The sequence below is a fragment of the Pantherophis guttatus genome, chromosome 2 (genome assembly GCF_059756535.1).
Source record: "Pantherophis guttatus breed Tessera chromosome 2, ASM5975653v1, whole genome shotgun sequence".
Classification (NCBI taxonomy): Eukaryota; Metazoa; Chordata; class Lepidosauria; order Squamata; family Colubridae; genus Pantherophis; species Pantherophis guttatus.
Genome location: NC_142064.1, coordinates 125,111,432 through 125,139,277, shown reverse-complemented (window position 1 = coordinate 125,139,277; position 27,846 = coordinate 125,111,432). Strand labels below are relative to the sequence as shown.

General features: G+C 42.9%; 2 protein-coding genes and 1 long non-coding RNA gene across 10 annotated transcripts in view; 2 read left to right on the top strand and 1 right to left on the bottom strand.

The window, feature by feature from the left end:
• TWIST2 (twist family bHLH transcription factor 2) overlaps positions 1–10,408 on the top strand; it is a 30,934-nt gene extending 20,526 nt beyond the window's left edge. The window contains exon 2 of the mRNA XM_034419316.3: positions 7,822–10,408. The gene's annotated coding sequence lies outside the window, so the exon portion shown is untranslated. The remainder of the gene's footprint in view (positions 1–7,821) is intronic.
• An 8,551-nt stretch (positions 10,409–18,959) lies between these two features.
• On the top strand, positions 18,960–21,535 carry LOC148115310 (uncharacterized). Its single transcript, XR_015732373.1, has 2 exons — positions 18,960–19,062; positions 20,003–21,535. It is a non-coding gene; the product is annotated as an uncharacterized LOC148115310 (long non-coding RNA).
• The window catches only part of HDAC7 (histone deacetylase 7), a 229,515-nt gene continuing 222,083 nt past the window's right edge, over positions 20,415–27,846 (bottom strand). For all 8 annotated transcript variants that reach the window (XM_087886649.1, XM_034419318.3, XM_034419321.3 and 5 more), the window contains 4 exons: positions 27,163–27,296; positions 24,790–24,874; positions 23,186–23,318; positions 20,415–21,844 (listed from right to left, as the gene is read on the bottom strand). In XM_087886649.1, coding sequence (XP_087742775.1) covers positions 21,802–21,844; positions 23,186–23,318; positions 24,790–24,874; positions 27,163–27,296 — 395 coding nt within the window. In that variant the 3' untranslated portion in view covers positions 20,415–21,801. The remainder of the gene's footprint in view (positions 21,845–23,185; positions 23,319–24,789; positions 24,875–27,162; positions 27,297–27,846) is intronic.

Sequence of the window (27,846 nt, the reverse complement as noted above, 5' to 3'; positions counted from 1 at the left end):
CCAGGTACAAATTCAGAATTGTGCACAGAAGACTTTCAACATTTTTAGGTACAGAAGATAGAGATTATTAAATATATGGAGAGCATCCATGTTAATGACTTTGAGTCAACTTAATTGAAATGGAATGACATTGAAATTTTGAATTGAGCTTGCCCAATTTTTAGCACATGGCCTCCAGTTTTCACCTCAAAGCCAATGGCAGCCCTTGTCCTACCACAAAGAGCTATAAATTCTGGCCATATGTGGTTTTCATTACTAGACATAATTTCTGTATAAGACTGCCCCTAAAATTAGCAGTTGTTGGGGTATCTCAGCTATTTGTTCCTAAGCCCTCATTGCTGAAACCTCTTCAGGACCAATTTCCTGTAAATTGGTTGAGAAACTGCAGACAGATCCATTCCAGTTCATATCCTGGACTGGAGCCAGCTGATTGATTGCTGCACTGTTGAGGGAGAAATGGAATCAAGAATAATCAGAAAATTAGGTGCAAGAGAGAGAGAGGGAGAGGGAGAGGGAGAGGGAGAGGGAGAGTCAGTCAGTCAGTCAGTCAGTGGAGAAGGCACCAAGAAGCATTACTGGGAGACATGTTCCTACCCTTGTGGTACATTCACTCATCCTACTAGACGTTCTTTCCCTTTTTCCCTTTTTTGTATTCTTTGAAAAGGCCTCCAAGAATCTGGGAAGGAAGGAAGGAAGGAAGGAAGGAAGGAAGGAAGGAAGGAAGGAAGGAAGGAAGGAAGGAAGGAAGGAGGTTTTGTTATATTATGATTGGCCTAGCTTATCTTAGTCTATTGCTGTTCAATTCGTGTGCAAGTTCTGGAATTTTGAGATTTTAAGTCCCATTGATAAACATGTCTTTAAAAACCCAATTGGCGTAAGTGTTCACAAGCAGGGCAGGAGCTAATAAAAATAAACTTCACCCAATTTTTAGGGGAGTGAAATGGAAGTGCTCAGTCTTCCAAGGAGATTAAGCTGTAAGTGCCAGAACAGAAGAGAGTCAGTTTGGTCCAGGGCTTAAAGTATTGAATTGGGAGTGAGGGAACCTGAGTTTTACTCCTGTTTTAGATGGAGAAGCCAACTGAGAGTGGGCGAGTCACTCTCTCTCTCTCTCAACCATAAGGAGATGGCAATGGGAAACCATTTCTGATAATGCTACCTAGAAAACTGCCTAGATTTGATCATGGAATTGCCAGGAGGCAGGGCTGACTTGAAGATAATAAATGAATAAAAGTAAAATAGGAAGGCTGTATGCAGAAAAACAAATAATTGTGTTCTCCTTTCTTTCCTTCCTCTCCCCCCAAGGAAAAGTTTTGACCAGGCCTTCTTTAAGATGCATTTTCATCATTTCTTTATGCTAGAAAATGTCCAGCAGACCATGCAAAGAATTTCACAAAAACCTCTAACGTGCCAACTTTTTTAACAGATTACAAAATTCCGGGCAGATTTTCATTCTGGCAACAAGAGAACAGAACCCCTCCTCTTGACAAGTAAAATGAAAGCAAAGCAGGGTATTCTTAGAAAAAAGACTCTTTTTAAACCTTTTACTGGAGATGATGAACAAGGCTGAGTTCATCTGAGTTTCAAATTTGTGCCATGAGATGATCCTTGTAATGACACCATCACCAAAACATTTGTGAATGCGGGGAATCTCAATCTATGCCCGTCATTCCCATGAACAAGGCATTTCTGTTTAAAGGCAGCTTCTCACTCCAAAACAGAGCAAAAGAGAAGGAGGGGGAGATTTGCCTTGGCTGACCTTGTTTAAGACACCAGCCAGGACTATTGTTTGCATAGAAGTCACAAACACTTCAAGATGAACTTACTTTTGTCATTTCAGGATGGAAACCAAAACACAGCCTGCTTTTGAAATTCACACTTATCCAAATTTCATCAAGCAGCCCTTTAAGACTTTTTCAGAGAATTTTGTTTAATACTATACACACTTATAAAATTGCATACACTGAAAAATGCTGGGGGGGAAATTGCAGGCATTTCAATCAATAAAATGCAGAAGGACACTGCATTTTTTTTTAAAAAAAGAAACATTTGCAAGGAATGCAGGTGGAACAATCTTGTTACAGAAATTCAAATAAGGGGTGAGTGGGCCCAACGTGTTTTGTTTGAATTTTATTAATTTTTTTCATCTCAAATGAATGATGAAGCAGGGCCAACAGCACATGCAATAGATGGATTTTCTTCACCTTTCTCTATGAAGTAGGCAAGACATATTTTTAAATATCTAAAATTCTAGACCACTGGAAAGCCTTACAAAAGGCTTTATTTCACTTTTTATTTCATATAACCTATGCACCTAACAATCAATGCCAACCTGTCTGTAGAGAGGAAAATTGAGAGGGGAGACCTAGGGCCTTGAGGGCCAAAGGTAAGAAACAGCTGAACAGATCATACAGAAGAATTAACAGATAATCAATGAAAACATACATTATGTACCTCCAGTAGTACATAGTGCACTTTTTAAAAGTGGTGCACAAGAATTGTGCAGATAGCTATTAAGGGGGAAAATATTAGCTAAGACGGTGATACAGACTATGAGTTGCATACTCTACTGTGTTTCCCCAAAAATAAGCCCTCCGCTGAAAATAAGCCTTACCCCTGAAAATAAGCCCTCCCCAAAAATATTTAAACATGTGCGCAGCCGGTCCCTACCATTTCCTCTAGTTAGGGTTAGGAAGAAAGAGCTGGAAATCAGACAGCAAGAGGATCCCCATCTCGCTCCACACGCCCCAAAAATAACAAGACCTCCCCGAAAATAAGGCCAAGCACTTATTTTGGGGTTCAAAAAATATAACACAGGGTCTTATTTTCGGAGAAACACGGTATGCCCACAGCAGAGATTCACACACAAACTTATGTGTGCCCCATCAACCATCTTGGGTTTCTCTTGGCAAAGCTAGCTTTGAATAATTGTATCAAAATAAGGGGAATCTAAAAAGTGGTTTCTGGCGCATCACAAGAAATGTCCCTTTAGGAAGAATTCAAAGGGTGGTGTGGTGGGGGGAAATGCAGTATGCGTGGCCTTGCACCAGCTCTTGGAGAGAAAGAGAGGGCATCGCTTGCAATTTTGAAACAAGCCAAAGGCCTCAGCCAAAGCTCTGTGTATATTTTAAAATGCTCTAATTATAGTGAACAAATCCCTCTATTTAAAAATAATGAGGGACATTTGCCATCCACATACAAGTGGTGCTCCTGATTTTAAAGGTCATCACACGAGAAGCACAGCAAATGCTTCCCACACTATACATCGTCCTCCAAACAAATATGGATGGAATCTCAACATGTCTTTCTAATTTGTCCCACCACCACTTTCATCATCTGCTTTCTAGGCCAAGAAAGGTAAGAGAATGTTTTCCTCTTTTTCTTTCTTTTTTTTTTTGCTTTCCCTCACATCTTTGACAAGGTAGCCAAGTTTGGAGCAGACTAAGGAAGAAAATCAACCTGACTGAAATCTATGAGGTATTTTTTTTTTTTTTTTTTTTTTTTTGCTTTTCCCTCAACCTTGTCAGGTTCATCAAAAGCAAGGAATGGCCAACACATCCTGCACCGGTGAAACCATCACAATTAAAACGAGGCATGCTACATGACATAAAAATTGAAATATAAAATACAAGGTTAAAATAGGTACAAATTAAACAGATCTTGGCCAGAAGCTAGCAACAATAATTGCAGATCTGTCACACTGCCATCAGATTCTCAAAGATACACTGATCAGGATACAAAGGGGAGGTATACATATGTGTTGTTGTCTGCATGTCAACACAACAGCAAAGAACAGAAGTCACCAGAGAGCCCCATTTGTTTAGTGTCTCTGGATCGTGCTGTACCCATGCACAGTCTATTCAACCATTTCCAAACTTCCCAGCTTTCGTCAGACCAGGTTCCAGCTCCTCTGTTGGTTCCACCCAGTGTTGGATCTTTGTAGCTTTCCATAGCATTCCTGTCTCTTGTTTCAGATGCTTCCGAAACAGAATCAGGTGAAAGCTAAGAAAGAAGGCCATTGTCAAACACATATAGTCCTGAACAAACCAAGTGGGACTAGGAAGCCATTTCATGCACAATGCATAGTTGGTAGTTGATCCCAACATCCCCCAAACGCAGAAAAATTGGAAGTCTTTTCAGGACAGCCATTTGCATTTTATCTGAAGCGGTCAACATTGCTTTCTCTTGCCCATAACTCCCACAGCAGGAGACGGGCTCAGAAACCACTTTTAAGTCCACGTGTTAACATGTCGACATGGAAGATCCATGACCGGTTCTCCAGATGTCTTTTTCTTGACTTCAAAGCAGCTATGAGGCACTGTTAATTTGATCAGAGAAACAAGGGAGGGGTGGGGGAGAAGGGGATGGTTAACCCCTTTCCTACCCTGCTGTTTTCCTGCTAGGAAGCACCAAGGGTGGATAGAAATTGAGTGGAGGTCCTGGGTTGGATATAACAGAAAAGGGTTAACCCCATCCGCTTCCAGCAGCCTTTCCCTGATCAGAATTAGTAATTCTATGGATGTTCTGAAGTCAAGCATAACATTCTGGGAGATCTGGTCAGAGTTATCATGCATAGCTGGACCCCAAGGGCCAAAATAGAATAAATCAAATTATTCCTCCCCCCCCCCCCACAAGCTCTATGTTATAATCAGAAGGATCCGTTCTAGCTTTCAGTCTTGAAAGTGTGGAGAGGTTGTAACGGCCTTTAGGAAAATCCCTTGTTTGTCTTTAGAAGAAACCAAAGGAGGGGCATGTTAGCAGTTCATCGGCTTGTTGACATCTTTTTCATTCAGTGGAATAGCTTCCAATTTCCTGGAATATATGTTAGTTCAGTATTAGGGGTGGGGTGGGGGGAGAAAAAGAAAGAATCAGCTATCAAAATGAAAGAAACCTCGAAAGAACCAGGGCTGATATTCTGGCAATCATAGGGAGTAACAATTGGGTGAAATCCAGCAGGTTCTGACAGGTTCTGGAGAATCGGCAGCGGAAATTTGAGTAGTTCAGAGAACCAGCAAATACTACCTTTGGCTGGCTCCAGTGTGTGGTGGGAATGGAGATTTTGCAGTATCCTTCCCTGGAGTGGGGTGGGAATGGAGATTTTGCAGTATCCTTCCCCTGCCACACCCACCAAGCCACATCACGCCCACCAAGCCATGCCCACAGAACCGGTAGTAAAAAAGTTGGATTTCACCACTGGTAACAATTCAAATTTATTAAGGGTAGGAAAAAAAGAAGGAAGGAAGGGAAAGGAAAGGAAAGGAAAGGAAAGGAAAGGAAAGGAAAGGAAAGGAAAGGAAAGGAAAGGAAAGGAAAGGAAAGGAAAGGAAAGGAAAGGAAAGGAAAGGAAAGGAGCGGGATTTTTCCAGTCACAAAGGCCTAGCTTGACCACTGTTTAAAATCTATTAGAACAGTTTAGTCTTACTTGCAGCCTTCAGATGTTTTGGTCTCCCAGTGCATCAGCGTCCGACAACATACTAAATCCATATAGTTGTAATGCAAAATGTCTGATGAGTCCCATGTTGCTTCTTTCTCATCGAGATGAAACTACATTTTAATCTTTGACCTGATGCCTCCAAAATCATTAAGAGGTTGACCCTCTAAGAAGAAAGGATGAATCGTGGGCTTTGTTTCATTCTCTAAATGTTTCAACTAACGATCTCATTAACGGTCCTTTGATAGCTTTATATAATGCATTAGAGCGACATGTAATCCAGACAGGGCATGGAGAATAGGATTGGATTGTGGGTACTTTGCACTTGTTAAGAGAATTTAAATGTTAAAAGTTGGGTAGAGTTACATATACTGTACATGCCTAAGTGATCAAATCATTATATATCTAACATCTGGTCTGTGATCTCCGAGAAGCACACCCATTTCAGCTGCTTTCATTTAAATCAAAAAGGAAGTGGAGTTCAAAAAGATCCCCTCTCTCATTTGGAAAGGGTTTTTTTTTTTTAAATGTGTTTAATTTCCTCTGGGAAAAAAGGATAACTGGCCCACAATGAGACCGAGTGGCAAGATGGAAGGTGAGATATTAAATATGTTGATGGATTGGCATTCAGAAGGTGCAACCTGAAGGTTTTCCAACGAAAATACAAATCTTTTATAAAAGCAAAAATTTTAGTAGTAAAGGGACGAATGCACCTTGGCGATAAAATGTACGATTTGTGGCACCTTCATAAACCTTAAGCAATGTATTGTCTCTCATTGCGGAATTCTTAGGAATTCCACATTTGTCTTATCTCCAAAGGGTTTAAGTTTCGCTTTCTGAAGTTATCTAATCCAAATAGTTCAGGGGTGGGTTCTACTTACCTTTACTACCGGTTTGCAATGGGTGCGTGTGCGCTCTTCTGCGCATGCACAGAAGTGTTTTTATGATGTCAGGATCCGTGGGCGGAGCCTCCTGCCAGTTTTACTACCGGTTCTGTAGAACCAGTGCGAACTGGGGGCAACCCACCACTGAAATAGTTGTTTGGTAATATTGTTCCAATTAAAATTGCAGGTGAGGAAATGGTTATCAATTGCATTTTTAGCCCAGTTATCCATACAAAAGTTGCTCACAGGATTGTATAACGGATCAAGCTTGATGTGGAAAAGAATGTAACTTTGACTTTGGGTTTTACAGTTTAGATGGATAGATCTTTATAGAAATGACTTGTTCATATTATTATGGAAAAACAAACAGCTGTGATTTGGTGTTAATGCCCTATTCTACGGCAACAGAGAGAGTCAGAAGTCAATGCTTCTTTTTCTTTTCCCTACCGTTCCTCACCTCTCTCCTCCTTTCCCCTCCCGTCTCACTGCTCTTTTATTTACTTTTGTATTTTTCATTTTATAATGCTTCATAACCTAATTAAAAAAATGTTTGATGAGGATCGTATAATGCATCAATTTACAAGAATGAGTGAGTGTGCATTTTGTTTAACAAAATGAAAATTTCTCTGCATTTAAAGAATTACATTTGCCAGAAGTAAGTTATTTCCTAACCTTCTTCTTTGTATGCTAGTTTTCTGCATGCAGGCTGTTTCTATGACTGTATTTTTCCTAACACCTCACACCAAATATCCCCCACCTCAAAAAACAAACAAACAAACAAACAAAAAACCCAAACCCTCACATGTTTTGCACATGGACCTGGCCTTATGCCAAAGAGCCATATCTATTGTGCTCAATTTAGGAGGAGAGAGGGTTGAATCAGGAAAGTCCTTTCTTGCTGTCATCATGTCCTATAACCAGGGATATCTACAGGGTGTGGCCAAAACAGTTAAGAGAGTAGACACAATGATATGAAGCTCAACCAGGGGTGAAATCCAGCAGGTTCTGACAGGTTCTAGAGAACCGGTGGTGGAAATTTTGAGCAGGTCAGAGAACCGGCAAACACCACCTCTGGCTGGCCCCAGAGTGTGGTGGGAATGGAGATTTTGCAATATCCTTCACCCAGGAGAGGGGAGGGAATGAGGATTTTGCAGTATCCCCTGGAGTGCGGTGGGAATGGAGATTTTGCAGTATCCTTCCCCTGCCATGCCCACCAAGCCACACCCTCCAAGCCACACCATGCCCACCGAACCACGCCCATAGAACTGGTAGTTAAAAAATTTGGATTTTACCACTGAGTTCAACTTTTCTTTTAATGTCCAGTGCACATTAAGGACAAGCAGAGTTTCAATTGTCCTGTTGTGGCGGCTATCTTGACTGTTTTGGCCATACCTTGAGGAACCCCTGCTCGTACACCAGATTATTTTCACATTCGCTAAGAAAACCAACCTAAAGTTTCAAATTTGTTACTGATGTCTCCCTCTGGCTGTCTCTATTTTTTTTTCCTAGGCATCCTCAGAAAAGAAGAAATCTGGCGAACCCCCTTTCCCAAGAGCAGCGAGACACATTTATTCAGAGAGTCAAGGCCTGGACCATTCATGCTGCTTCATCGCACTCAAGATACGATCAGCCCTGCCATCTTGGGGTGGGGTGGGGAGACTGGGAAAGGAATGCCTAAGGCCGATCCAGGATTGAGAGGGCAAGCTTTCCGTATTTGCCTTGGGATGAACTGGGCACCAGATGAGGCAGCGGCCTGAAGCTTGGCTTGTAACAAGCTGATCTCAACAGGTCTACGTAGAACTCTTTGAAGAGCTAATTTATTTTTGAAGTTGCAGGTTAAGAATTCCTTTTCTTCTTATTAGAACCTCCTGCCTGACACTCACAATTCTTGTATATTTGGCAGTAACCTCCCATTTTCCCAAAGGTAGACCTGTTCCCCTTGACGGCTCTTTTTCTTTTCTTACCGGACTGTACAGAGAGTGCTGCTTTGCCAAAATCATAATAATACTCTAAACCTCGAAGGACTTAAATGCTTTTCATGCAACGTTCCTTCTAACCTCAGCCAGGGCTTAATTCTGATCAGAGAGCCGCTGTGAAGCCTTGCCCCCCTCCCTCTCCCTCTCTCCCTGCCTCTCCCTCTCCCTCTCCCTCTCTCTCTCCAGCAAAAGAAATAGTTGCATATACCCGGAAGCAGGCTTTCTGTGGTATCATTTCATGGCTTCAGATTAAATCTTGGTCCTGGAAAAAGTTCTCAGAACAGGGCGCTTTGGTGCTAGTACAAGTAGTCCTCGACTTACATCAGTTTGTTTAGTGACCATTCAAAATTACAGTGGCACTGAAAAATGTGACTTATGACCGTTTTTCAGTCATGCCCTTTGCAGCATTCCCATGGTCATGTGATCCAAATTCAGACGGTTGGCAACTGGTTCATATTTATGATGGTTGCAATGTCCCAAGGTCATGTAAATCACCTTTGGCGACCTTCTGACAAGCAAAGTCAATGGGGAAGCCAGGTTCACTTAACAACCGGGTTACTCATTTATCAAACAATGGTGACAAGCAAAGTCTTAAAATGGGGGCAGAACTCATTTCACACATGTCTCTCTTAACGACAAGACGTTTTGAGCTTAATCGTGGTCGTACGTCGAGGACTACTTGTATTGTGCTGAAAAAGCCTTCTGCACTTCATCATTCCCATTCAGTGTGATGGCAAAGAACAGCAAGGATGAAGGATATATAGGGGGACTACCTAGAGTTGTAGGGGGATATCGAAGGGACATCTGCAAGCATTCAGTCTTCCATAATGGCATCATCTCTCTAGTGATGTGCGATCTCCTTGGCTTCCCATGCTTCAACTCCGTCCCAAGGGGAAGCATCAAGGGAGTACTTCTCCCGTGAGGTTTTTTTTTTTGAAATCAGGAAGCAGCAGAACAGCAGAGGATGACATAATGGGAAACAAAAGGAGCCCCCTTGCCCCTTCACCACCAGAAGGACAGAGCAGAAAGAAGGATCCGAAAGCTTGCTATGAATGGAGTAGGGAAAAAAATGGGAGCCTTTTTCACAAGAGTAAGAACTTTTTCAAAAATGGCTCTTTTGGCACCGTATTATTCCAGCTGAGAATGGCTTGTAGAGCTGCAAATTGGCATTTTGCCTTCTTTTCCTCTGGTGACTTTTGGCTTGTAAGAAGTGGGGAGAGAGGGAGCGGTGGTGGTAGGGAGTGATGGGAAGGGAAGGCTGCATGAAGAAGAAGAGCGTGTCTGGATCCCGTGCCAACTGCTTTCAAATTCTTGTATAAGACGGAATGATTGCATAAGAGAAGACGAGCTTTGCCTGCAAGCATCCTGACAGAAACCTGGTTTGTATTAAGTTTTGGCTCCCGCTTTCTCAACCTTAAACTCAGTTTGCAAGTTCTAGCAATTCCACAACAACTGAAACGGCCATTTTAGGTCCCGCTGGGAGAAAGCCCTAAATAGGCATGGTGTACGATAGCTATTCTTTATGGCAATAGGATGAACATAGCAGCCCAGAAAGAACTAAATACTCCTGCTTGGTTGTATCCACAAATGTAAAACTATATCACAAGGTAAAGAATGAAAGGTCTTCCACCTTCACCAAAAGCTCAATTCTAAGGGTTGTTTGTGGGACAGCCTGGTTGAGAATAAATCCATGCTTCTACTTTAGCCATGCCACTTATGAATGCAGGGAGCATGCTTGCCAGTACCGGGTCAATCTTTGCAGCACTAGCTGCATGCTGAACTACAATTCCCAGCATCCATTGCCATTAGCCTTGTTAACAGACGCAACTGGGGGTCACAGTTCAGTCACACCTATTGGTTTACTCTTCGCTGAAGTTCAAGAATCAAACAGTGGGGGATCCACCACAGAGCCCTTTCAGTCACTGATGACCTCCTCCGTTCACTAGTGGATGCTACTCCAGGTTTGATGAACAGTCTAATTCAGCTTTGTATTGCTTCTTACTATGAAGAATTAATAAGTTTGATCATCATCAAGGGATGACTTTGGTCTGAAAAAGGACACTTTTCCTAGTACATTGTAACCTGCATGTTATTTGAGTTGTTAAAATTCTTTTAACCAAGTCCTCGTTGTACGGGCTTTATTTATAGGCTACACACAACTATTTTGTGAGCTCCATACAGAATGAGAGCACATGCAAATCCTGTTGAAAACAAGGACGGGGATGGGCACACAGACAAAAAGGAGAGAGATGGACATTTCTATTTCCAATACAGCACATTTTTTCAACTTGCTCCCCTGTATTGTACTACAGTTCCCATCTCCCACTGGGAATGAACAAAACTGTGTTTCAGCTGCCTGTATACTAATACGGCTAAACATGAATTGAGAAGGAAAGAGATCTTAAGTTCTTTTTCAAGCAGCTGTTTTTGTGCCTTTCAAACCAGTTTCACCTGCAGGCATTAGCAAGTGACCAGAATGCTATTTTTCTATTCCATTCATGTCTCTTTCTGCCGATTTCCTAAAATGGGGAGAAGAATGGTTTAAAGGGCCTATTGTCTTTAACGTGTTTCACCTAGTTTTGAAACCCTAGACCTGTGATGGTGAACCTATGGCATGCGGGCCACAGATGGCACACGGAGCCATATATGTGGACAGGTGAGTGTTGTCCTAGCTCAGCTCCAGCACGCATGCATGCGCTGGTCAGCTGATTTTTGGGCCTTTCGGGCCCACCGGAAGTCTGGAAACAGGCCATTTCCAGCCTCCAGTGGGGGTGGAGAAGACTGTTTTCGCCCTCCCCAGGTTCCTAGAAAGCCTCTAGAGCCTGGGGAGGGCAAAAAGCAGGCCTACTGGGCCCACCAGGCCATCGCGTGCCAAAAGTGGGGGGAACCCGGGGGGGGGTCATGCGTGTATGCACAGGGGGCGGGGCGCATTGAATTATGGGTGTGGGCACGCACGCGATCCTCCCGCGCTCCCCCCACTTTTGGCACACAACGGCAAAAAGGTTAGCCATCACTGCCCTAGACCCATCTCAATAAATGAAAGTGGTGTACTAACCTTGCAAGTGCTTTATCAAATGCCACTTTTTAAAAAATTATTCTCTTTGCTCCTCTGCCAATACCAGCATTCTGGCACAGAAATTAAGCAGAGGATTCTTGTAAAAGTCTTGACCATCAAGGAATGAAGGACTCTTAAATTTCTGCATTTCGCCAAAGGGCACACACAATTTGAAGGCCCTGCCAACTTCATGCAAACAATGTCCTCTGAGTTATGCTGGGCTATAACTCCATTCTGGGTTAACTCACCTGAGAATTAAGTCAGCCACTCGAGACCTCAATAGCCTTAAGAATCTAAAGCAGTGCCTCAAAATTCAGTCCCCTTGCTTCATTTCCTTTGAAATGTTTATGCCAGGAAACAACAAAGCCGAAGGCTTGTTTTTGCTTCTTTCTTCACTCCAGATGTACCCTTAGGACAGGCACCAAGGTCAAAAACATTTTCCCCCATTGTTGCACTTGAGTCGTTGTGACATCAGAGTAAACTGCACCAGTCAGGGATAGTTTTCACTTTTAACCCCCACCCACTCCCAACAGCAATCAGATTATAGCAATATCTTGCAACAAGAAAAGCCCCCTTATGATGGGAGGCTGAGAAACTCAGCTGGTGCTGCCTGATTTTAGGGCCCCATGGATGCTCTAAAACTTTCCAGGGGACTATGTGATGTAATATGAGAGCCAATTTGGTCTAGTGATTAAGGTGGAAGACTAGGAGTAAAGAAATTCGAGTTCTCATCCTGGTAACTTTGACCCAATCACTCTTTCTCTAAGCTGTATTAACAGAGGGATACAATCAAGATCAAGTGAGGTACTAATAACACTCTATAAAGCCTTAGTAAGACCACACCTAGAATACTGCATCCAGTTTTGGTCACCACACTATAAAAAAGATGTTGAGACTGTAGAAACAGTGCAGAGAAGAGCAACCAAGATGATTAGGGGACTGGAGACTAAAATGTATAATGAATGGTAGTTGCAGGAACTGGGCATGGCTAGTCTAGGGAAGAGAAGGACCAGGGGAGACATGATAGCAGTGTTCCAATATTTGAGGGGCTGCCACAGAGAAGAGGGGCTCAAGCTATTTTTCAAAGTACCTGAAGGCCAGACAAGGAATAATGGATGGAAACTGAAAAAGGAGAGATTCAACCTGGAAATCAGGATAAATTTTCTGACAGTGAGAACAATCAACCAATGGAACAGCTTGCCTTCAGAAGTTGTGGGGGTTTCACCACTGGAGGCTTTCAAGAAGAGATTGGACTGCCATTTGTCAGAAATGGGGTAGGGTCTCCTGCTTGGGGGGGGGGGGGTTGGACTAGATGACCTACAAGGTCTCTTCCAACTGTTAATCTAATCTAATGAGGAAAAGCAAAATGTACACTTTTCCAAAAAATGCTCCTTAGGAAACCGCTTTGATTTGTCCATTATAGTAATTAGGAGTCAAGATGGACTCAAAGATAACAAAAACAATTAAAGAGGCAAACTTGCTAATAAACAGCAATGTGTACCTTCCTCATCAACTGAAAACAGATCTGAAGAGGAAGGATTTGCGTATTGGTGTGATGCAACCTCTCGCTGGACAAGTCTCCAATGCTCTTAGAGTAAATGCAGGTGGAGAGTTGTGATCTAACAATATCTGGAGGAGGGTGCCTCACAAGAGTGCAATCTGTCCATCTTTTAGATATGTGCTGGAGCTTCAATAGCACAATTGTGGCTACCATCTTGTCCTTTCTGACCACACCTTGCAGACACCTAGAGGTGTTACATCTCATTTCTAATTTGCTTTGCATCTGCATGATAACCTCGGGACAAATGAGGAACCTGTTGCTTTTGATAGCAAATTGACAAACAGTGGACAAGATGTTTTGGTTTTGAGACAACCCTTCTAAAAGTCCAGCTTATGCAATCCAGTTAGATACCACTTGATTAAAAAAAAAAAACCCCAACAAATTCCCCATTTTTTGGCATTTTTATTCCCCTATATTTGCTTTGGGTTCCCCACCTCACTCGGGATCATACAACATGCAACACTTGATGCTCTCATAAGGCAATAGATGTAGGGAGGTAACAATAAGATTTAGAAGAGAAATCTATTTGCCACTTGGCCCATCCACCACCTTCTAGGTTCCACAGCAAAAGTGAATTTTGTTGGTCCATGTCAGAGAAGGCTTCAGTGCCAGCATGTGGAAACCAGCAGGGCACCATCAGGTATACCCAAGGTGAAAACACATATAGGATACTGCAGAAAATGATATAAGATAAAACAAGGATAGAGCTTGGCATGTGGGCCAGAGAGTCTCCTTTCCCATGTTCACGTTCTGCCAAGCTTCTTCACTTACATTGGACTATCATTTTTTTCAACTCTCTGCTTCTATGCCCTTCAATTAGCAAGTGATTTTTGTTTGTTTGTTATTCTAGCAGCCAGATTTCTTAATTCTGCCCTGCTTCTTTGAAGTCACTTCAGTGTCCCTAACCTGAGTTAGCCGCCTCGAATACAGGCATCTTGGCATGGAGGTGCCATTGCACCAGTGAATTAGATTAGATGTTCTATGCTGGAGTACCAACTCTGTTTCCCTGGCACAAGGGCACCAATACTCCTCACCTCAGGCTTAGGTTCTGGGTCAATATGATTTGCATAGGCAGAAATTCAAGTATTGGTTCTTCCAGGTTAGAAATGGGAAAACCTGGTTGGACAACACATCTGCAAAACAGAAGCTATGTTGGTGAGATCCTCCATGACTGACAGATGTGGCTACCTGATGCTCGAGGTGAAGGCATGTGGGATGGTGCCTATGCTAAGTGCAGTGAAGATGAGTGTAGAAGATAGCAGTTGAGGGAAGGGTTAGTATAACAATTTCCTGATTGGAAACTGGTTGGAAAGGAAGAAGTTGAGATTGTTCCCTATAATGCTATACTTTTTGAATAAGCAACAAAGGGACACATCTTTCTATTGATCCCTACTATAGTTTAACCTCACTTTTCTTTATAGTCATTAATGTTCTGACCTAAGCTTCCCCAAACCATGAAGCAGATTCCTTGTCCCAACAAAATCCCCTTTTTTATTAAGTTACTGTGAATTCTTCTCATTCACATCCAGCAAAGTCTTTCAAGGGTGAATTTACAGTCACAGAACTTATCTGGCTTGGGGAGCTGCCAGGTCGATATCTTCAAAAGTTGGCAAGGAGTCACAAACCAATTAAGTGAGCTAATTGTCTCCTGCAAACTCCACTCCCCTTTTGCTCCTCTTTTATTCCCTCTGGGAGGGGCCATTCATTGTCCACCTGTGGCCATACTCCCAAGTTGACCCTGTTCTTTAGCTGTTCCCTTCGTCTGGCAACTCTGCACATGCAAACACTGGGAACAGGCTCCAGCTGTTTGTCTGCCTCACTGATGTCTGCCTTTGAAGGCAACTGATAACTGGCATACAGCCCTGGCCCCATCTCTGCCTCCAACGCAGAGCCTTCCCCAGACTCCAGGACTGGCCCATGTTCCTCCCCAACCTCCTTACTGTCCGAATCTGCTGCCAGCTCCACTGGCTGCTGGCGGGCCACAACAATTAATTGGGAAGGATCCCAGGGAAGACTTCCTAAGGGAAGTCCATTTGTGGTACTGAATTATGCATCGGTGGGTTTCCACCTTTCTTTTGATGCTTTACAGCTGTTGATTCAAAGTTCAAAGATGATATTGAATAGAGAAGCTTACACCATGGCAGGTGCTCTTTTGGCATCTGCATGGAATCTGGCATCGAGTGCAAACTTTTCACACAGTCTCCCCCTGCTGTCTTTTAGATTCCTTCTTTATCCCATTTTCTTGGGTGTAGTGACTTGGGTGTCAAACGAACCACTTTTCATAGCTCTCAATGTTCAGTTTTACACTGAAGCCCAAATTGTGGTGGCTCTGAGATCTCTAATATCAGAGGGCCTCCAATAACGGATGCCAATTGTGTCTGAATCATCCAGTAGCTGTTCCTGGATGACACAGGCTTCAAGAGTGCTTGTGGCTTTGGCTTCGTTGTGAATTGGAACTGAACAATGCAAACAAGGCAGCTTGCACCCACAGGATTTTTCCATTACTCCATTATAAATGAGAAAAATGAGGCCCTTTGTATTCGCCGATTCTGAGAATATTTTTTTTCTCCCTAACACTTTTCATTTTCTTGCATAATCTTCCATTTCCACTATCCCCACCCTGCACCCCATGTTGTCTTGGCATATGGCGTTCCCAAACTTTGATTTGCTATTTCCAAAGTATCTTTATCCTATTTTTTTTTTGGCAAATACAAATATAACTTTCTTCCATCTCACTCTTTTATTTTTTTGTGTATGCTATGGACCGTTTCCCATGATCCTAATAGAAATATTATTAAACATGATCTGCTGATCTATAGACTGTGCATTTCCACGAAGAATGAAGTTTATACCCTTTGAGTTGCATTAGTGTGATCATATACCTGTTCAATTATCTGGATGGCCATGAGATAGCAACAGGAAATACCAACCATTTGCTGCCATATATTGATTGTCCAGTTTTCTACTGCCCAACTGTAGTATAGAAATTATCTTTGGTTATAGACATGATCTTGCCTCTTTTTAAAGCGACTTCACATAACAATGAAGTGCAATACATACATTAGTAATATGTACACCATTTCTCTAGAATCGATTCCCATTTCCATCCTAGTATATGTAAATACATTTGAATTCATTGATGTGAACAATGCAATGTGAGAATGACCTTGGGAGGCTGGTCCAGAGACTCTGCATAGTGGATGGTCAGATAAGAGACAGCATAATCCATTGTGTGTTTACATAATAACACATAATAACACATAATAACCGCAGCAAGGATAGCTTTTGCACAATGCTGGAAAATACAAACATATCTTTCGAAGGTTTAATAATTAAAAAAATATTTGATTGTGCAGAAATGGACAAACTGGCAATTGAACTGAAAGGACAAATAGATTCAGAATACTATGCAATATGGGAGAAGTGATATGACTGGATTGAGAACAGAAAAATGGGAAAGGAATAGATAAAATAGAAGTAGAATTAAAATGTATAGTAAAAATGTATAGAGTATATTTGAATTGGAATGTTATGGTATGTAAATGGTCGCAGTTATGCATAAGATGTGAGTAACATTTGTTTAATTGTAAAAATGCAATTAAAAAAAGACAGCATAATCCACAGCTATGTGGAGGTAGGGGAATAGTTGTACTTTTAGACTAGCAAGATTGTGATTTCAGCCTTACCAGGTAGACCTACAGGAAACATGATCAAATCAGCTAGTTTTGCTTTACTATAAAGCTACTAACAGAGTCTTGCAAGTCTGAAAGTACAATATCCCTCTGTTTCCTTAAAAAAAAAACCCACACAAAAAAATTAGAAAGGGTCTCTTTTGAGCCTCTTGCCCACCCACTAGCCCGCTGTCCTTTACCTGACCATTCCCTAGACAATCTCTGGGCCAGTCTCCCAAGGTCATCCCCACATACCTTTGCAATGTATGAGAATTGGTATAAGGCTAATAATGAATAATGTATTTTAGTGTATTCTCTCTGATTAACAGGATCCTCTCAAGTGACAGGGAAATCAGGAGATCTAGACCAGGGGTGTCAAACTCAATTTCATTGAGGGCCACATCAGGGTTGTGTTTGACTTCTGGGGCCCGGGTGGGAATAGCCAGCTCAAGGTCACTCATGTTGGGAGCTCCTGTGGTGGCCCGAGCGCTCTGCCAGTGATTGGGCTCCCAATCTCTGTTTTCAGCTGCAACAGTCTCCTGCAACCCTTTGCCAGTGAAAACGGAGCTTGGGAGGGCTGTGTGTGGCCCTCCCAAGTTCTGTTTTCACTGGCAGAGACACCGCGTGCCGGTCCTTTGCTGTTTCCAGGGCAGCCCCACGGGCCAGATCTAAGCACCCCATGGGCTGGATGCAGTCCGCCGGCCTTGAGATTGACATCCCTGATCTAGACAGTTCAAATGGGTATAAAGATTTATTGTAAGCTTAAGCTCCCTATAAGAATCTGAACTACTAATGGTCAAAAGCGATTTGGTGGTAGATAAGGAATTCAAGGTGGGCTGGACTCTTGTGGGCACCAAGGAACTCATGACTGATGTCATGTTTGACCCCTTCCTTGGGCTCATCCTGGTCATCTCCTACAGACCCCAGTCAAAGACCTGCTTGAGATCTTCACATATAGGATAGAATGGATAAGATAAGCAGTCTCCTTGTTATTTTTTGTAGCAGTTTCAGTGGTGGGATTCAAATTTTTTTACTACTGGTTCTATGGGCATGGCTTAGTGGCCGTGGCAAGGCTTGGTGGGCGTGACTTGGTGGGTGTGGCAGGGGAAGGATACTGTAAAATCTCCATTCCCACCCCACTCCAGGGGAAGGTTACTGCAAAATCCCCATTTCCTCCCTATCAGCTGGGACACAGGAGGCAGAGAATAGATGGGGGCGGGGACAGTCAGAAGTGATATTCACTGGTTCTCTGAACTACTCAAAATTTCCGCTACTGGTTCTCCAGAACTGGTCAGAACCTGCTGAATACCACCTCCGAGCAGTTTATAGATACTATCATGACATCACAGAAAACTAACGCCCTTTGTGAACTTAGAGGGAAACTAAAAACGTTGTGACATCATACGAAACTTAACCAATCATTCAGACTGAATAATGGAATGACAGATGTAATCCTTTTATGGCCTTTTCCTCTGTACATCAACACTGTGGTTTCTTCTCAGTGTTTCTGGTTTAATCAGAAGACCCCCTCCCCCAACATTTGACGTTTTTAATGCATATTAATAGTATTCTCATAAAATATCTATTACTATGAGTATGGCCAATAAAAAAACCATCAATTTATGAGGAGACATACTGGTAAACTCGTTCCAGTACACACAGACACACACGCTTCCCATGAGTTGGGTGGAAAACACAGAGCGCCAGAAGGTATTGTTGGGCCTCTTAGTTCCTACATGTGCTCTATTGCAGTCCCAGGCTGTAAGTCCTCTCTTCCAAATGTTTCACCCCTGCTGTTTCTTATACATGATTTTCTGACTAATAGGCTTCAAAGAATTGTTAGAAAAGAATGGCATTTCCCCATGCAAAGCTAGTACCATGGGACGAAGATGAAAGATGCCAATTAAAGGAATTACAGAGCAGGACATTGGTTAACTGAGACATTAGGGCATCATCTTCTCTGTGGCTTGGCCAAGCTACGATACCCATTTCCCCTCTAGTTATGTGTATGGGATCTATTAAATCATTTAATGCAATTGAAATATGATCTAAAGTTATGTCCTTCCAAACTTCAGCAGGGCTGAATTGGATTGAGTGCAGCTAATAGATTTTAATGAGCACGATTAACAAATGGGTGGGTATCACTAGCCGAACTTCAAAATATCTGTGGCTGCCTTTTATTTTACTTGTATTACTGATATGGTTCAAGGACAATCAAATAATCATTTCCAAAGAAACCATATATTGAAACTTCCCTCATTTGCCGCCCCACAATTTTGATCTTGTGATTTGTCATTTGAATCCCAAGACATCTGGAGAGCACCAGGTTGGGGAAGGCTCTACTACAATAAGATTTAAAAACAACCAAACACCCCCCACCCCTCATCTTTTGTTTCTATTCATCCTTCTCTTCAAAGGCGATGTGGACTTGGGAATGTGCAAAGGGACACTGGAACTTCCAGCAATCAATATTCATGCTACATTAAGGTACGGTATGTTTTTCCCCATACTCTTAGAATATTCTCCATCATGGGTAGACTGATTTATAACTTCCGTTTTTCTAGTTCATGTTGAAATATCACACTTTTCTTTGACTACGCTGATCCTGCTTGTTTGCACATGCAATTTGTTTGGAAGCAATTAAAGGTTTTTTATACTTCTTTGCTTCCCTTCCTGTGGCACCACATGTGCTCTGCCCAGAGTTGGACCCTTGATTTTTTGGGGGGGAGGGCAGAATAGTAGATTGTCATAGGAGTGTGGCGCATGTGAACCATCCTATATTTCGCACAAAGACAGCGCACACAACCCTGGAGGTAATTGTTCCCCTGCCCAAAGGATGGTTGAATAGTCAGGTGGATTGACGCTTTGAATTCACAGAAGTAAATTGTAATTTACTAGTAGTAATTATACCATTATTCTTTTGTCCTGCACTCTCATTGATTTTAAAAAAAGAGGTAAAAGGGCAGATTTTTCTCACCTGATAGACAATAGCTATCTCTCTGTTTTCTATAAATTATCTGTTCCAGAGCTTGCCAAGTGTTGTAAGTCAGGGGTTCCCAACCCCCCCAGGCCACGGACCAGTACTGGGCCGTGGCCCATTTGGAACGGGACTGTGGAACCTTCCCCTCTCCACCACCCCCACCAGTTCACAAAGCTGGAAAGCTTGGGGACCACTGTTGTAAGTGACCCCTCGAAGTTTGTCTTTAACATTTCAAATCCAGACTCACCATTTGGAGGAATTTAAGTAAGTAGGATCAGGGGTTTCCTGGTTTTCAGATGGAGCTGAAGTTTTCCTCCCCTCCCCCCCTCATAACCACATGAAGTCTAGTTTACGGTCATGTTCAATGCTGTTATGTTTTACTTTCTTAAAATGTCAAGAAATTGTACTATCCATTTTTTTATCTGATACAGCACAATCTGTCTCCAGATCATTAGATCCTGTCAGTCTGGGGATGGCATTGTAATTTCTCTACTCACGGATTTCATTTGGGAGGGGAGAGCACCAGAATCTGCCAGATGCAAAAAAAAAAAAGACATTGAGCAAAAAGAAATCCATTATCTGCATGTATGAAACTAATGGCTGTCTCTTCAGGTGCTTTTTAAAAAACGCTGCTATACACAGCATTCCAACTCAAGTCTTCCTTCATCTATTCCCCACATGATCCATGTGGCAGGAGGGAGCTACAGTGGGAAGATTCACGTTGCTGCATGGCAGGACAGATTTGCATTGTGTTGCTGATGCTGGAGGAATCTGAATGTATATGTCAATGTCGTCAAATATCTGAAAAATAATGCTGCTTTTGGCTGCGAGGGGGAAAAAAAAGCAACATACTTAGGACTATAGCAAAGGCTCAATTTACTGGGTGGCTTAGATCCAGCACATGGTATATATTTTACATCCTTCTTCCATACCTTGCCCGGCCTCCCCCCCACCCAAATACACAATCTCACTACGAACAGTAAGAAAGACCCCCTTTGAACATGACAAATGTCCCGTGTGGAAGATGCTTCAATTTAGGAATGTGTGGATCGTTGTCATGGGTGCTTCTCACTCACACACTGGGAGGCTGCGACTGAACGCAACTTTCCAGCACATGCAGACAGCAATGGATACGAAAGCAAAACAGATACGCACATTTCACATGAACTGCCTTTCATCCGTAGAAAAGTGGTTGTGCCAGCAGCAGCCTCTCTGATCAAATTAGAATGAGCTATCTTCCATTATCCCACGAAGATTGGATAGCTATGGAAGGTATTAACTCCTCATTTGAATAATAAGGTCCTTGCATAGGCACTTGTGTTGTTGTTTTAACAGGTACAGAAAAAGAAATCCCCAAGAAATGAAAGTTACAGGGAATTCAAATGCCACATACTGGTTGGGATAATAAGAGGAACAATCTATCTTGCTGACAGTATCCATCCCCCATTCCCCACCCCTGAAGTTTACTCTTTGGAATAAGGCTGCCTACTTTTATGGATCTGGACAAACCAACCAGTCACAAGCACCACAGGGCTATGCATTTTCATAGTGCCTTGATGCTGGAGGAATGGTCAAGTCAAGGACTCAAGTCCACAAGGAGGTGCAATTTGTTCCCACAAAATCCTATGGAAGGTAGAACAAAGTTTGTGCCTGTGTGATCTGTGTAATAGTGCAAATTAAGAAGGTCCAAGACCAAAAAGGTGTAATTAGGACAGTGGTTAGTAGGACCTGGGCTGGATCAGTCCTATAAAGATGTTGGCTATTGTCTGACATCCAATGTTTGTCTTCTGAACGTTCTCTCCATGCACAGTCCAGCTCCTTCGATGATGGGACATCCTCAACTGAGGAACCAAGTTTTGCTTAAAAAAAGGAGAATGACTTGGGCTCCTGTACAGCAGGATCACTCAATGGACATCTTTGGTTCTGGAGGGGAAAGGCACCACCCCGATATCAGAGTAAAATGTCCAATTTGGCAGTCCATATAGCTGCTCTCCTGTGTCCTCTGTTTCTGCTGCTTGCGTTGGCAGAATGGTGCACGTGGGTAACACCCCAGGGGTAGCTACTAATCCTGGAAGGTCTGCCACATGCCTTCTTCTACAGAGCCTCTCTGCCTGCACCTGGGAGTCAGTTTTCCAGCTTTGTGGCTGAGGGTAATGTGGGCTGTGCGGCAGACGGGACCCAGGACTGTGATACAAGTAACAAGCCACAAAGAATGATGTGTTCTTGATGGAGGATAGAACAGCTCTTCATTGGTTCATGGGCTCTTCTTCCATTGGTTCTCCTTGCCGCCTAAAACAGAAGAAGCCAGGATGTTAAGGATTAGGAAAAGACACTGATCAAATCTAAGCTATGTCACTTGCTTGGAGATAAATTGGTCAAACATTCAAGTTCTGCTTGAATAGGACAAGGGTGGTGGGAGGTGGGAGGGAGTCAAAGGATAGCAGAGAGATCTGTCTGTCAGAAAGCTGAGTTGTTCCAGGGACCTACCTATCACCAATTGCATCATAATGCAGGTCTGAGATGTATCTCACATAGGGTTGCCCTTGAAGGATTTCCCAAAAATGCAGAATGTAGCAAAAATTGCCCCAAATACAACAGTATGGAACAGTATTTACATGTTTGTATTAAATGAGAAATTCAGAGCCTGAATTAGAGCCATTTAGTACAGTGGACTAAAGCACTGTTATTAACATCTGCTGCTTGCAATTACTGCAAGTTCAAATCTCACCAGGCTCAAGGTTGACTCAGCCTTCCATCCTTTCTAAGGTAGGTTAAATGAGGACCCAGTTTGTGGGGGCAATAAGCTGACTTTGTATAAATATACAAAAGTATGAAGGCTATTGCTTAATGAATTGTAAGCCGCCCTGAGTCTCCGGAGAAGGGCGGCATATAAATTAAAGCAAAAAAAATAAAATAAAAATAGTTTCGGGATGGTTCCAGGATAAAGGTCAGCCCCTTAGATTTGGCTCTGGAGAGCATGCTCTTATTTTTAATTAGGGGGACTGAAGTAAAATAAATAGGAATTAATTAGTTTGGGCAAACCCTGTCTTCCTTAGCCATCTTTCTTCCACATGACCGCACAGCTGCTACACTAAACACCATCCTTCCAACTTAAAAGGTAGACTGGACTCAAGCCCAGGGGAGAGCACAGTTTCCCAGATCCAATCAAACATTGTTATTCATGATGCTGTTTTATCCAAAACGGTGGCTCTCCCCTTTCGGTCAGACTTGATCAACTCTGCACACCTCCCTGAGCTGCAACTTGGACCCAGCTCATCTTATAGGCAGATGCACCACAGCTATTTTTCAAGACCAATTTGTGAGACGTCCCAACATCTTGAAAGTGGAGCTGCATGCAGTTGGTAAAATGGGGAACGTTCCTTCTGCCCTTTTGGCAGGGAGCTTTGAATTAAAATGCTCCAACAGGCAAATAGTTCTTCAAAATAAAAATGGGCATCTGATGGGGTTGGCCTTTGATTGGTGCTGTTGCCCAAGACATTTTTGACTTCAGAAGCACCTTTCGCCCTGCTAAGTTAGCCTTGGCAGACTGGCTTCAACATTTGATACCCCTGTCTTTCCCGATAGCTACTTTGCAGACTGGTGGTTTTAATAATTAAGAGACACACTCACTTTTTTTCGGCCATTACAGAAAGTGAGGCCAGTGCTGTCACTGTCTCCACCTCTTCCACATCATGACGCTGGGCTTCCAAAACCGAATACCCCACAGTGGGGGCAAAACGACGTACAGAGTTCCAGTACTGGCCTAGAAGAGAAAAGGCAGGATCAGTGTCCACTCTGACACATGATGCGCAGAGGGACCCACCTTCACCGAGTCATACAGTGTATCCAAGGATCCAAATTGAGGGGATTTGTTTTGAAACTCCATGACCACCATACAAAATCAGATGTGTTGTAACAGCACCGGGTGATAGTTAAAGGCTCAGTACAGCAAGCTTGGAACATACCCTGTGCTTTTTAACCCTTATCACAATACTAGCTGGATTCCAGCTATTCCAGATCTGGGCTATCTAGGAACAATTCAAAATGTTTAAAAAATGTTGCAGTTTCAGACTGCAAACTGCACACAATCTGAAGAATCTACCTTTCTTTCCATAGATCCTAAAATTGCATGGGTAGTTCATCGTTCTTGCCTGAAATTCTTTAATTTTCATCACAACTGTGTGAGGCAGACTGGGCTGAGAGGGTTTTTTTTTTACTTGCATCAGAGTCTCCCATGCTTCAACCTGGCACTGTACCATTCAGTTTCTTTATTACTGCTATACTAACAATAGTATCATTCAATAATGGGTTCCACTTACCTTTGCTACCAGTTTGGAACCATGAGCGTGCTCGTGCATGAGCAAAGCATCCGTAATGATGTCCAGGTAGGTGGGCGGAGCCTCCCTGCCGCCACCACTACTGGTTCACCCTAACTGGGGTGAACCGGTAGAAACCCACCACTGGTATCATTGCATTCAAGAATTTGTTAAATATGGTCAGTGAGAATGTCCTTGGGAGACAGGAGGAGGAGGAACAGGAGCAGCAAGCTAGGCAGATAAAAAGCAGATTTGCCCACAAAAAGAATGGGTGTGTTAAAATTATATTTACCGACAAAGAAATAAAGGTAAATTCCTTGTCGGTAAATATAAATTTAATACAAAAATAGTTTGTCGCGAAAGCGACTGCCTGCAAAGGGTCCTGGATTGGGGCTGAAAGGCGGAAGCGGAAGCAGTATGCTCCGTCCCATGTTTGGGTAGACCATGTTGCCCTGATTAAAATAACACTTTAAAAGAATGGGTGTGTGGCAAATGTCTTGGAAGTGGCCACCCCTAGCTTTTCTGGCTGCAAAGGCGAATGCGGGAGAGATGTATTTTCAGATTTATAAGATTGGTGTCAACCTTCAGAGGCAGTCCAGACAAGAAGTTCTATCTATGAGTACTAACATTGTTGTAAAATTACAGTAACAGAATCTTGTAAAATACATCAGTCACCCCTTGCCATTACAAGGCCCAGGACACTAGGGAGGGCCCCTCTGAGACATTAGCCATGGTCCCATTATTTCTGCAGGCTAAGCTGCCTCTTATTTAACCACTGCCTAGTCCTCTGTGTCTCTTCCTCCTATCTCTCAAAGGCATTCCCGCAGACCACTGCAGTGCCAAGCAGCTACTTGTAGCAGTCCCTCTCTTCCATGTGCCCATTCTATACTTCACAATAAGAGGAATCCCTCCACTTACTTTGCACCTGGATTACTGCCTCCAAGGAGTGCACAGCATTGGTGCTAGGTTTCCGCTGCAAGATCTCTTCTGGAAGAGGCTCAAGCTGTGGAATAAAAGAATGTTTGTTTGTAAGTTTGGAACAAAGGAGGCAAGAAAAGAGGCCATAAGGGATCAGCAACTGAATAGTTTGCTAAGGTACCCTTGCTAAAGTGTGCATGCTGAAAGGCAAAGAACACCACTTACCGGGGGGGGGGGGGAAGCCCTACTAAGCAGGTATATACAAAAGTATGAAGGCTATTGCTTAACGCATGGTAAGCCGCCCTGAGTCTCCGGAAAAGGGCGGCATATAAATCGAACCAATAAATAAATATATAAACTGCCAGCAGGCCAGAAAAATTAAATTTGAAGAAGGATCACAGCTTGGTACCAGAGTATCATGGGTCTATATAAGACGGGATCGTTTTTTTCATAAACAAAATGATGGGATTTCCCTGTTGTAGCTCTCTGTGAGTAACTAAGCTGGACTTACTTCTTTTAAATAAAGAGGCATGTTTAGAATGAGTTATACAAAACCTCTGGGAAGGATTGCCTGGACTGCAAGCAATTCAACCCACACCCACATATTTATTTATATACACACCCACACAGACACATATAAAATATAATCAATAGGGAAAAGAGGAGAGGATAAGGAAGGCTCTTTATCCAGGGAAAAGCATGACCTGCAGCTGTGTGAAGTTGGCAAAAACAAAGACAGAGTGATAAATGGGTATGGAGATGTAAGTTATAGATATGCAGCCAGGCACCCTGGGCTATATTTTTGGCTGTCATAGTTGATTAAATTTATCAATGAAGGGACGATTGGCTGGATAAGGAGGTTGTAAAACTGAGAGGAGAAGAGAATCCCGCCAATTTAAAAGCAGCCATCATTGAAACTAATTTGGATTTGAGAAGTTATTAATATAGGCCGGTGGCCAACGTTCTCGTCCTAGGAAAAGGTGTGCAAGGAAATGGTGTTCATCCAATTCCAGTCACTTTGGAATGAAAATGATTGTTCTCAGTCCATTTTGATCTTCATTCAAACCTGATGTTGGAAAGACTGTTGAGCATTCCTGAGGCATGACCCTTGCCAAGAGAAGAATGGGGAGTTTGATAATTCTCTCGGACATCTGAAGCAGCTGTGGAGGTCCTGCATCAGTGCCCGGGTGAGGTAATGGTTGGGATGAGGGTGAACCGACCAAGACTCAATCTAGATCAAATATTCAATATGTTCCAAAAAGGAATATCCACACTCTGAATTGTGGGCCGGTAGCCCATATCCTCCTTGAGACCGCTGAGCCGAATTACTTGGCTTGCCCAGCTGTGAGGAATGCTTTGAGCTTTTCCAGTAGCCACCTGATGTTGACTGGCAGAACAAACCACTGGTTGCCACAGTTCATGAGAACAGAAAATCAGTAATCATGATCGGCATTTCTAAGGTGGAGAGCTTTTCTAAGCACTCTGCCTAACATTTATAGAACTGAGAGGGACTAAAGTTTCTTTTTCTCCTCAAGGAACCTTCTAAAATAAAAAAAAATCACTGTTTCTGACACCTGCAGACATCTGCAAGGGGAGGATCTCCATGGTTTCCCCTTTTCTTTCAGTGACTCTGTTCCAATAGCACTGGGGAAAATGGGGATGTGTCTGTGCATGGACAGTGTTATAGAAAGGGGCTTCCTGTGTACATGTGCATCCAACTTTCGAACCAGGAACTGATGGTATCATGAGGTTCCCAAATGACTCATCGAGTTATTATTTGGGGCTGGTCTTATATGCCCTTTAAAAGCCAAAAGAGCCTCTTTGGCTCAAAGCTCTTTGTATTGGACTTTTAGTTAAAGCCAGCTCAAATACTTGGGTAGAGTTTTGTTTGGCCACAGTTTCTAGAAATGACCCCTCCACATGTTCCAACATGGTGTATCTATAAAGTGAATGTTGTCAGATTATTAAAGGCGAGTGGCACAGTCTGCTGGTCTCTTTCCTGGCCTGAGGGGGTCCTTTGCACATATCCATATCCAAGATCTTCTTGGCCATTCATGTCCTGGTCACTTCCTGGTAGGATTATTGAAATCTACTTTACATGGGCTCTTGAAGACCATCCAGAAATTATAACTAGTCTGGTGATGCATGCAGTTGTTGTCACTCCAGGGTTTGCCCATATTATACCACTACTGTGTGAACAGCACTAGCTTCCATGTTTTTTCCCCTGAGTGCAGTTCAAAAAGCTGGTTATCTCCTTTAAAGTCCAAAATGGCACAGGATCAGATAATATGTGAAACTACTTTTTTTTTTTCTGAAGGTGTCTACTTGTTCTACCAAGTGAGACAGGTTGGGGGGTGCTCCAAATCCACTCACCTCGTTACCCAGCAAAGCAGACACACAGGCTTCCGAAGCATCACAAATGGCGGTCAAGTCATGGCCTCCTTCCAGGGCTAGAACGAGAGCCCCACCAGCCACATTCATCAGCTGCCTGGTCATATAACCAAAACCTGCAGAGGAAAACAAAAGAAACCAGGGAATTAGACCTCTCTGGTAGGGTCTCTCCGAGAAAAGACAAGAGTACAAGCCCTTCCTAGCTGAGACCGAGGACATCCTTTCCCACCAAAAAATGAACAGACGAAAAACCTTTTGCGAGTCATCTAACTCTGCTCTCACCAAATTTTCTAGCTTCCTGAAACCCTCTCCACATCCCTTCTCCTGCTAGAGATGTTCTGCATGTTCAAGGAGGATTGTCTCGTGTCCTTGCTCTGCATCTGCAAATATCTGGTCTTTAAGCAAAGCCTATAACTGGGCATTACAGAAGAAAAGCCTGCACACACAATTCATCTTTGTCATAATTGGTTTCCTTTCACATGCTTCTAAAGAATCATGAAAGGAAACTTGAAGAAAACCGTTATATGGTAAGATGTCCTCTCTGGCACATTCCCACTTAATGATCATTCAAGCTCTCAAAAGTATTGCCCTAGAGATGCTGCAGAGTCCTTAGGCAACAGCTGGACAGATGTTCTCTTTGGGCAAAGAGCAAACTGTTCATTCTCA